Source organism: Quercus suber, unplaced genomic scaffold (genome assembly GCF_002906115.3).
Source record: "Quercus suber isolate HL8 unplaced genomic scaffold, Cork oak 2.0 scaffold_354, whole genome shotgun sequence".
Taxonomy (NCBI): domain Eukaryota; kingdom Viridiplantae; phylum Streptophyta; class Magnoliopsida; order Fagales; family Fagaceae; genus Quercus; species Quercus suber.
Window position 1 is genome coordinate 591,701 of NW_027069806.1, and position 11,742 is coordinate 603,442.

General features: G+C 36.6%; 1 protein-coding gene across 5 annotated transcripts in view; it reads right to left on the reverse strand.

The window, feature by feature from the left end:
• Positions 1-1,156: 1,156 nt before the first annotated feature.
• LOC112034112 (monothiol glutaredoxin-S14, chloroplastic) overlaps positions 1,157-11,742 on the reverse strand; it is an 18,852-nt gene continuing 8,266 nt past the window's right edge. For 3 of the 5 annotated variants that reach the window (XM_065760126.1, XM_024066893.2, XM_065760127.1), the window contains one exon: positions 1,157-1,370. Coding sequence is in view for 3 of the 5 variants with exons in the window: in XM_024066893.2 (XP_023922661.2) it covers positions 1,315-1,370 (56 nt within the window). In the remaining 2 variants the exon portion in view is untranslated. Of the gene's footprint in view, positions 1,371-2,626; positions 2,747-11,742 lie in introns of all 5 variants that reach the window. The other 2 variants (XR_010623673.1, XM_065760125.1) reach the window with 2 other exon arrangements.

Consider the following 11,742-nt stretch of genomic DNA (forward strand, 5'->3'; position numbering starts at 1 on the left):
TAACAACAAATTTTATGTGGCAAGTTATTATTAACTATTATTGATGAGCAAAAAACTGATTTCAGTAGTGGGCTCAGATTTAAACCAGTAACAACTTAGGACATAGAGTTTATTGTTATTAAATTATTATGAAAATATTGTAAATATAGAATTTCCATGCATAGAATCATTAGCTTCCACAAAGTCTGCCATATTCTTTTGTTAAATCATTCCTCTTTTGACCCTTTGCTTTGTGTCAGGATCGTGTATACCAGCTTAGCTTGATATGTCTCTTGTTTATTGTGGGATCAAATGATCTTATCTAGAAAACCAAACTTGGAATGCGAGCTTTGTGCCAAAGCGGGTCATTTAGAGATTAATTTCCCATGCCTACCTTATGCTAGGGTTTTTTTTTTTTCTTCTTCTTCTTTTTCTTCAAACATCACAACCTAGTGATTTTTGTCACGCAAAAACTCTTCATTAGTAAAATATTATCCTTTTTGAGAGTGACACATTGTCTCATCCCTCAAGGTTTTAAAAGGCCTCTAGAGCCCAAAGCCCTCCACATAAGGCTTAAGACCTCTCCCTACAATGTAGAACTCAGTCAAGATTTTTCCCTCACCTCACTCAAGATGCCTTTCCGCCTTTTGGATCCCCACAATCTACTCTTTAAAGGACCACATGTCACCGTGAGACCTACCCACCATCCCGTCTCTTAGAAGTTGCTCTAATATCATTCTGTCAAGCCCAAATCTTGGCAAGAGGTTTCGACTGTTGGTTTTGCAGTGTGAGAATCACTCTATAATCGTCCTAGTTTTTCCAAAATCTTCAAACATTCTATTTTAAGAACTGTTACTTGATCTATAAAACAATGTCGCAATTAAAATTGAATTCTGTATGTGAGGCACTGTGGTCAGATTGAGGTCGTAGAGAAAGAAAGTGTAGATAGACCTAGAGAGTGCTAAGGAATTAAATTAGTCCAAAACTTTGAGAGGATGCTAAGTGCTAATGTCCACAATCAAAGTTGGCAGCCATGTAGGGTAAGGTATACATGGGAACACACGCACACACAAAATGAGGTCAATGACTTTAGTGAACCAGACCTCTATCTGTAACAGAACATATATAATACTATCGATTCGCAGGTGATTAACATGCAACATATAGTAAGCTGTCGTTGTCAAATAGAGATTTCTATTTTGTAGTCAAATACAAGGTATATGTTTTGGGCCGTAATCAAACAAATTTTAAGGAATGATGAATTATACAATACACTTTTCAATCACCAAGCAAGTCAAGAGTGAAATTATTATACCATTGCCCAACTGAAAAGCTTCAAGAACACATTGCCTTCTCCAGTATTTCCTGCAATTGACCGCTCTGGTATGCCTCTGCAGCAAAAATATATTTTATTAAAAGAATTTCACAACTACTCACAAATTAACAAACATACAGTATCTTTTAATATTAAAGAGATCTATAAATTGTATAAAGGCAGACATGTTTAAAGTTTTACTTGAACTTTTAGGTCCAAATTATTTTTAAAAATTGCTCATACTGGAACTGTGAATAGCATTGCATGTATAGGGTAAAAACTTTGCGTTTATTTCTCAATAGTACAAGTGTGTGCACGTGCATTATATATTACTTAGCTGTTCCAAGTATAAACTGCCTGAAAAGTGGAGGGAAGAAAAAAAATTGCACTGAGAACAGAGTTGGAACCAAACAAAGACTTTAAGAGGTTTGACCGAACCAATCTAGTGATGACAAGGCTAGGCATCCTGAAGGACATGGAAACCACAGCCACCTATAGAAACTCTTATGCCAAATTAACTATAACCTTCATTTCACTCCTGACATCAGCACATAGAATCTAGGTCTACGCACAACAAAACTCAGCTGATATATCTGTAAGAGAGGACTGGACATTCATTCCTTGATAGCTTGATAGACATCACCGAAGTGCCATCACTAGCAACTATTCAACTCCAAGCTTTGGTAATTTGATGGCATTCATCCATTTCAGAACAAAAATTGATCCATGCAGGTTTCTAAGCCAACAACCTGAACCGAGGATGTTAGGTCACAAGTAACAAACATTGCTTGTTTTCTATTTCTAGGGATATTCCAAAATTTTGAATACGGTTTAAAACTTTATTACATTTTATTCGGATGAAGCGATTTCCTATGCAAACCTGTCGATTCAGTAATGGGTCACTTTCTGTCCTGCCTGTTTGACCACCCACATTGTTTTTTTAGCATATGACGCATAAGACATAATTCAGCTCTATTTTTTATTGGTAAATTACACATGCACCAAGTGGGTGTTGAACCCACAACCTCATCCTCCCTGCATGCTTGTGGAAGAAGGAAACGCCATTTAAAATCAAAGCTCATTGACACCCGTAATCCACCTCTATCATACGATATTTTTTGTACATTGCACTGAGCCTACAACACCACATCATTTTTTTTTTTTTTTTTGATAATTCAATTGTTACAAGTAGTGGGGTTCTTCATTTTTAACATCAAGCAATTATGCCGCCAAAAAAAAATTTGGTGGGGGTGTGGGCATTCATTTTAGACAAGATAAATATGACTCATCAGTATTAATAAAATAAAAAAAAAAAAAAAATGAAGGCATAACCTCACTCAAACAATGAGCTCAAGCTTAACTAGCACCTCCTCCTCTTGTAAGTGGCTGGTGAAGAGTGAGATTATGGGTTCAAGTCCAACGAAGATGTCCAAGGTTCAAATCTCCCCTCCCCTAAATATCAAATTATCAAAAAATTGTCTACAATTGACTCTAGAAGCTCTCTACCATAGTACATCAAACAAAAGATTAGGCCACACAACTGGATTAGTCAAAGCATAAAGATTCTTGGAGACAGATAAATCACTTGATTGGTTGACAGTTCAAAGGCTGTGAAAATATAGAAAGACAAACAGGCATCACTAAGTAGATGGGAAGTATTACTGAATTTTAAAAGATAAAGAATTCCAATGAAAAAAACAATGAAAAATACCGGATTTTATGAGATAAAGAATTTCATAAGAAAAGATGAAAAAGGTTGAACAGAGGATTGGAGGCTTTAATAGAAGATTAGCTATGAAGAAAAATAGATTCAATCTCATTTAGAGAGTTCTCAAAATCAGGACTACAACATTCTTTCCAAATGGTCTTCATGAATCAAAAGTAGGCCGGGCTGTAACTTAACCAAGTCATTCATAAACAACTTGGGTTTGGCTCAATATAATACTTGTTTATGTTTGTTTGTTTATAAACAAGCCAAATTTAAGCTTTAGTTTAGGCTTTTTTAATAAAGAAACCGAGCCCAAGTAAAAAAAAAAAAATTATTCATGAACAAGCTCGTGAACATTATGGCTTGATACAAAACAAGTTGAGCATAGGCTTATTTATGGGTTTGGTAATAAGATTGATGTGAACTTACAAATAAACTCATATTTTTCTAAGATTTTAATTAATTAGGAGTTCAAATCACTCATCCAAACCAAATAGGTTAGATAATAAGCTTGATATGGGCTTGATAATATACTTGTGTTAGATCTCAAGTTGGATAGCATGATATTGAACTCGAGCTTGACTTGACTAATGAATCAAGAAAAGCCAAGTTGAGCTTAAGTTTTTATACTTTATAATGAGCTCAAGCTTGAACTTTATTTATAGGCTTGATTCAAGCTCAAATCAAGCTTGAACATTCTACTTCTGTTGTCGAGCCAAGTTTGAACATTCACTACTCGACAAAGTTCGGCTCATTTATAGCCCTAATCGGAAGGGAGCCGCTTTCCATACAAACAACTCTTTTTATCTCAAAATTTATATGCCACTATTCAGAGGAATCAGAGCAAACAACCACATGATTTGTAGACATCCCTCTACCACCATCTCATAGAGTAAGAACCCCACCAAGCTTATCAAAGCCCCAATTAAACCTCCCCATTTCCCCACCCCCAACATCTCTAACAACAGAAGCTGAAAGACCAGGAATGTCACAATTGATGGCATGGCAACAAGGAGAAGGTAAGCACACCTCTTGTGCCCCACCACACCAACTACACAATGCACATATATGGAAGATCCCCAAACTTCTGCTTTCATTAACCACAATAATCATTCCCATCTTCCCTACCTCCATTGTTTGCAAATTTCCTTTGATCCTTTTTCCATCTTTTTTCCTCCCTTATTTTCAGATGAAAGATGGGAAACTAATAGTGATGCATGACTACTGGAACAAAACTAAACAACAGAAAAATAAATGGATATGACCTAAGAGTCCACACCCAAGTTTGGCTTGGAATCAACACCAAGCAAGCAAACCACTAAGAGTCAGCATCTAAGATAGACTTGAAGTCAGCACTAGACCAAAGAGAGACCAAACGACCATTTTTTCATTCATTAAAATATCAACTAACTCCTCAAGGAGTACAATAGAAGATTGCTAAACCCTAATTCTAATTAGCTAGGAAATTCTAATTGCCTTATTACAAAAATAAACTTGCTTCCAAATTGAAATACTAATAGCCTAATAAACTACTAAGACCTAAAACATAAAAATACAATTGACTTGCAAACATAAATAATACTAAATAAAAATCTTCTTGCTCTCCCACATTATTCTCCTCTGGTTGTAAAAAACTCGACCTATATAGTTTTAAAGCATTGAAGGATTAGGATGCTAACAAGTAACACTTGCTTCAAGTCTGGAATCACCTCAGGGAGCACAGGGAAAAGAAAAACCTTGAATTCCACCACATCAAACTCATTTGGAATAACAAAATCAATGTGTAGAATCAATATAATCTCATCTTGAACCTTATGAACCATAGGAAATAGTGCGCTTTTAACCTCTTCGACTTCACCAAGATATAGATATTCAAGCACTATGGAGGGTTGATCTGAAGCACATTCAACAACTTCAACTTTCACATCATGTGCACCCTCAAGCTTGCTGCGTTGTTTTTGAGTAGGTGTCATTATATTTTCTAGCTGGGCATTAATCCTAGTAATTATTTGCTCCCCCAATTTCCACGACATTATGATTTTCCTTTCTTACACTAGCAAAAATTGAACTGAGAAGATCGAAGGAAATGTCTTCACATTCATCTATGACCAAATTCATAATTGTTTCCTTGGCTAAAAGTACAGTAGGTGGATAGTTGGACCTAATTATCTTTATGAAACTTTGAAACATCTCAACAACCAATGCATCACAGTTAAGATCCAGCATCACCAAGCATAACTTGACCTTTGCAATGGTATCAAGAATTGGAACCACCTTTTTATAAGAGCGAGTAGACACATGAGACATATTTTCAAATGCTGCCACAATCAACTGAAATATTTCTTTCATTTGCTCGTCCTTATATGGGGAATCTAGTGCTGTTATCCTTAATATCTCAATAATGCAAGATACAAGTGAAACCTTCACATCCATTTCAACATGTCTCAAAAGTTTATTAGTGATCAATGCCTTCATTGAGGGTAAAAGTGCATCTCGCATTGATTTGGATGGTTCTTGCTCCACATATGCTAACAAATTTTCAACTTTATCAAGAAGCGTGAGAAGATCATCAATGGAGGAAGGAGTGTTAAGCAGTCTATTCCCAGCCTCCTTAATTTGCTTCTCAAATTCTCTATCTTTAAGCTGCTTCTCAAGTTCTCTATCAAAGGAAGTCATTTTGCAACTCCAACTTAGAGGCACATAACACGGAGACTAGAACTTAATTTTCTGACTTTCTATTTTTGGTCAGGTAAGGTTTTGTGGTTCGATATAGTACTAGGTTGTCAAACAATAGGCTTAGGCTTGCATATGTTAGGAAATGGGGCTGATGGGTGGACTTTTAAAGGGAAAATTGGGTCAAGTAAAGAATTTATTTTTTTTTTTTAAACGGGTGCTGGGGTTAATAGGTCGGGCACAAGTTATGTATCACGTGAGGTCATATGGATTGAGTATTGCAAAGAGAAGTGTGTTGGGATTTTAACACAGGCTATTTACAAGTTACCTTACGGGATTGGGTTGAGCTTGGTGTCACAATTGGGTTCAGTGAAGTCTCGACAGTGGCTCTCATGAGTCTTGGGGGCTTGCAACGGCATGGAACAAAGGTGATGGTGGTAACGTGCTAAGCAAACTTCACGAGCAATCAAGTCTTGAATACCTTTCATGAGCTTTTTAGATAATTCTTTGCCGTAGATTATTCAAAAGTGTATTGAGGACATGAAATGGCATGAGGATTCATCGTATTTGCTTCAACTTGAAAAGTACCACACTGAGATTGGGGTAGATACTTAGCTCGAAAGTATGGTGATAAATACTCATCACAAAGCTTTGCTTTCGTATCTTCCCACATACTAATGGCAGGTTCATACTTTACATAGCTCCAAGACCCTCCCAAAACATTTGTGCTCCACCTCTTAACTTAAACTTTGCATACCTAACCTTTAGATTATCCGCAAAATTTGCTTGCTCAAAGAATTGCCCCATCCCATTCATCCAATCAACAAAATCCCATGGATTAGTTTTACAAACATCAAAATAAGGTGCTTTTGATATTGCCATAATAACTCAATGAACAAGGATCTTATTGGCTGATGTTTACTAGACTGATCAGATTGTGGGCATGTATTTATTTCAATGGGGTAGTTGGGTAAGGTCAATGCTGGGTTGAAGTTGGGCTCGAATTGTTTTTTTGTTTTTTAATTTTTTTTAAGAAAAACTGGTGTTGTAAAAGAAAGGTGTTAACAAATGGGCCGGGTCAAGGGTTGGTTTCTAAAATGGGTTGGTTAGAATATTTTTTTGGCTAAAGAAAGTGGATAATGCAGAAGGGGACTGAATTGGGTTACCTTTGAGATCGTGTTGATGGGAGACTTGTTGAGGAAGGCCACAACTTGACAGGGGTCGGCAGCAACAAGACTTCTTCTCTATCTTCGTGGTTGCAAAGGGTTGGTGATTTGAGTGTGGACTTAGGATATGTGGCAGTGGGGTTGGGATCTTTAACTGGTTGGGATGTTTATGTCAATGGTGGCAATATGGCTTGAGAAAGGAGAGATTGGTGATTCACGGTGGGCCTGGGAGTTTGGTAGGTTATCTGTTTGGTTTGACATCTGAGTTACTATGGGGTGGGTTGGGGTGGTGGGTGGATGGGTGGAAAATAATGACAGCATAAGTTTTTTTTAAAAATACTTTTCTAGTTCGTGACTGTGATGATGCTTCAAATGGACAGTGTTTGCTCTAATACCAAAACTGACTCAAGACAACCCAAAACAAAATTAAACAAAAGGAAAATAAATAGATATGACCTAAGAGTCAGCATCTAGACCTGGCTTAGAGTCAACATCAAGCAGGGAAACCACTAGGAGTTGACACTTAGAGTGAACCTGAAGTCAACACCAAACCAAAGAGAGATCAAACGGCCATTTTTTTTCATTTATCAAAATATCGACTATCTCCTCAAGGAGTACAATAGGTTGTTTATAAAAGATTGTTAAATCCTAGTTCTAATTGCCTAGGTGATGAGAATCAACAAGCATTCAAGGATCCATTGCATGTTCCAGTTAGGCCTATTACTAAAGCAAGATCCAAGAATATCAAAAATGTACTTAATGAGTTGATTCAAGAGATTTTGGCTGATTCTAACGGAGGACATTCCAAGCTTGGCTCAAAGGAAGATGAAGACGTAATAAATTTAATCCAAGCTATTGATAGCTAATCTGGCTTAATTGGGCGTTATTTATGGCGTGGATTAATAGCTGATTGATTTTTCAACTCCATATCAATTAATAGATATTTTTCCTAGTCTGGAGCATCTAATATTGGACCAGATCTACCTTAATTTTAGGCTTTTATTATTTAGAACGTTTTTAGCTATTTTTCCTATTTTAAATTTGCTAATTTCAGAGCAAATCAACTTTTATTTAGAGTTTTATTATTTAGTACGTTTTTTATATTTTCTATTTTCAGACATGTCTTATAAATAGCATGCACTCATTGTAATAGGGAGATTTATTGAATAAAAAATCAAAAAATGTGAGGCTTTGCTCTTCTTTTGGTTCTTCAAGAACTGTGAACTTATCAGGGATTCTTCCTTGTGGCATTCAAACTTTATACCTTTAGTTAGTGATTCAATTATAATCATTGGGTCAAGGTGTTACACTTATACCTTTGGTTCGCGTTTCGATTATAAACATTGGGTCAGGGTTTCTATCAAAATTCTGAATTTTAGTTTTCTTGGGCAAGTATTCCAATATTTTTGTTGGGTCTCAAAGCGTGTCACTTGAGATTCGCATCATTTGGTATCAAAGCACAGGTTCTAAAATCAATTTTCTTTCCCTTTATCTTTTGTTTCCTGTTATCATCCTGTCTTGTTCTTTTTGTGTTCTTTATTCCTCGTTCTTATTTTGTGACGTGCACTAAGTTAAAATCGTGCACCAAGCTCCCAAAAAAAAAAACTTTAGAAAAGAAATAGAAAACCAAAAAAAAAAAATTGTTTGTAGTTTCAATTCTCTCAGACCAAAATATTATTTTCTTTTATCCTCTTTCTTTGATTTAGTGTTTCTGTCATATTTTCTTGCCATTGGTATTAATTTAAATATTACAAGTTGAATTTCTTGATCAAGTTTATTAGTTTAAGCAGAACTGAAAAGGAAAAGCTACAAGTGGAAAAAGGCAAGAGAGTGTGAGACTAATATCGAGAAAAAGCCAATTTAAGAGTGAAACATGAGTGTGAGTGACATAATTTGAATGTAAACACGTGAGAGAGTATTGTGAGGAATTATTTCTAACATTTCTTTGTAGTTTCAAAATTATGTCTTCTAGGGGCGAAGCATCAAATAGAGGAGGGGAGGAGTCATCCATCATGTTGCAGGCTATGCAACAACAATTTGAACGTATGAACGTGGTGTTTGATGATATTCAGGATCGGATGGATAGGCAAGACGCTGTTATTGCTTCTTTGCATGAGGAGCATCCCCAAAGAGCCCCTAATGCTAGAAGGCAAGGAAGGCGTGCGCATGTGGATGATTCTAATGACTACTATGACGATGAGTTTGAAAATGAAGAAGAACAAGCTTCATTGAACAATGAGGGCAGGTTTGCGCCAAGGGGAGAAAGGCGTGGTAGAGGTTTCCGAAGAGATCCAAAATGGCAAGATGGGACCGACAGAAACCTAGAAAACATCAAAATGAAGATACCATCGTTCCAAGGGAAAAATGATTCAGAAGTGTACTTGGAATGGGAGAAGAAAGTAGAGTTCATCTTTGAGAGTCACAACTACTCCGAGGAGAAAAAGGTAAAACTAGCTGTGATTGAGTTTACTGACTATGCTATTATATGGTGAGATTAACTTGTGATGAATAGAAGGAGAAACTATGAGAGGCCTATTGAGACATGGGATGAAATGAAGGCCACCATGAGAAGGCGGTTTGTTCCTAGTCACTACTATAGGGCTCATATCTGAAATTACAGAGTCTTACTCAAGGCTATAAGAGCGTGGATGACTATCACAAAGACATGGAGATTTCCATGATTCGAGCTAATGTAAAGGAGGATAGAGAAGCTACTATGGCAAGATTTTTGAATGGGCTGAATCGGGACATTGCAAACGTGGTGGAGTTGCAACACTACGTGGAGTTGGAGGACATGGTGCACATGGCAATAAAGGTTGAACGACAGCTTAAAAGGAAAGGAACTCGATCATTTCAAAATCCGGGCTCCTCTACTTCATGGAGTTCAAATGGGAGGAAAGACGAAGGGGCTGTTTTCAAGTCCAAAACTAAACCACCAAAAAGGAGAGATGAAGCTCCCAATGTCAACAAAGATAAAAATGAATCCTAAACTCGTAATCGTGATATTAAGTGTTTTCGTTGTTTGGGAGTAGATCATATAGCTTCACAATGCCCAAATAAAAGGACCATGATCGCACGTATTGCTGGAGAGGTGGAAACTGAAAGTGAGGGAGACGATGACCAGATTCCATTACTTGAGGATGCTCGTGACGATAATGTGGAGTATCCAGTGGAGGGTGAGTCACTTGTGGCTAGGCGTGCTTTAAGTGCCCAAGTCAAAGAGGATGATATGGAACAACAAAGGGAGAATATTTTTCATATTAGATGCCACATCAACAATAAGGTATGTAGTATGATCATTAATGGGGGGAGTTGTACTAATGTGGCTAGCACTACTTTAGTGGAAAAATTGAATTTACCTACCTTGAAACACCCTAGACCATATAAGTTGCAGTGGTTGAATGATTGTGGAGAGGTTAAGGTAAATAGGCAAGTACTGGTCTCTTTTTCAATTGGGAGGTACAAAGATAAAGTACTTTGTGATGTTGTTCCAATGCATGCAAGTCACATTTTATTGGTTAGGTCTTGGCAGTTTGACAGAAAGGTCAATCATGACGGGTTCAAGAATAGGCATTCTTTTGTAAAGGATAATAAAACCATTACTCTTGTACCGTTGACTCCAAGACAAATGTATGAAGATCAAATGAAATTGAAAAAATAGATTGATTTGAAAAAAAAATTGTGACACTAAGAGTTCAAAAAAAGATGATGAGAAAGAGAGTGAAAAAAAAAAAAAGAGTGAAAAAAAAAAAAAAGTGAAAAGAAAAAAGAGAATGAAAACAAAAAAGAGAGTGAAAAGAAAATATAGTGGAAAAAATGAGAGAAAAACAAAAAAAACAATGGAGTTTTTATGATAAGGCGAGTGACATCAAAAGTGTTTTTTATACAAACCAACCTATATTTTGTACTCTTGTACAAAGAGGTATGTTTTAATACTAACGAACTTGACAAATCTTTGCCTAGTATTGTTGTTTCTGTTGCAGGAATATGAGGATGTGTTTTCTAATGATATTCCTAGTGGATTGCCACCTATTAGAGGAATGGAGCATCAAATTGATTTTGTGCCAGGTGCGACAATTCCTAACCGACCAACCTATAGGAGTAATCCGGAGGAGACAAAGGAGCTTCAAAGGCAAGTTGAGGAGTTGCTGACCAAAGGACGTGAGAGAGAGCATGAGTCTGTGCGCGGTGCCGGTGCTGCTTGTGCCTAAGAAGGATGGAACTTGGAGAATGTGTTTTGATTGCAGGACTATCAACAACATTACGGTAAAGTATAGACATCTCATCCCTAGGCTAGATGACATGTTGGATGAATTGCATGGATCATGTGTTTTCACAAAAATTGATTTGAAAAGTAGGTATCATCAAATTAGGATGAAAGAGGATGATGAACGGAAAACTGCCTTTAAAACTAAATATAGATTGTATGAGTGGATGGTAAGGCCTTTTAGTCTAACTAATGCACCAAGTACATTCATGAGGTTAATGAACCATGCATTGCATGCATTTATAGGCAGATTTATTGTGGTCTATTTTGATAATATTTTGGTGTATAGCAAGAATTTAGATGAGTATATTGATCATTTGAATTGTGTGTTTGCTGTTTTGAGAAAAGAAAAACTATATGCCAATTTAAAGAAATGTTCTTTTTGCATGGACAAAGTTGTGTTCCTTGATTATGTTGTTAGTGCAAAAGGAATTAAGGTGGATGCGGAAAAGCTGAAGGCTATCAAGGAATGGCCCACACCTAAGTCAATCACTGAGGTAAGAAGTTTTCATGGTTTGACTAGTTTTTATCGCCGATTTGTTAAAGATTTCAGTACACTAGCCGCACCACTCACTGAAATTGTTAAAAAATATGTGGGTTTTAAATGGGGTAGTGAGCAAGATCGTGTATTTAT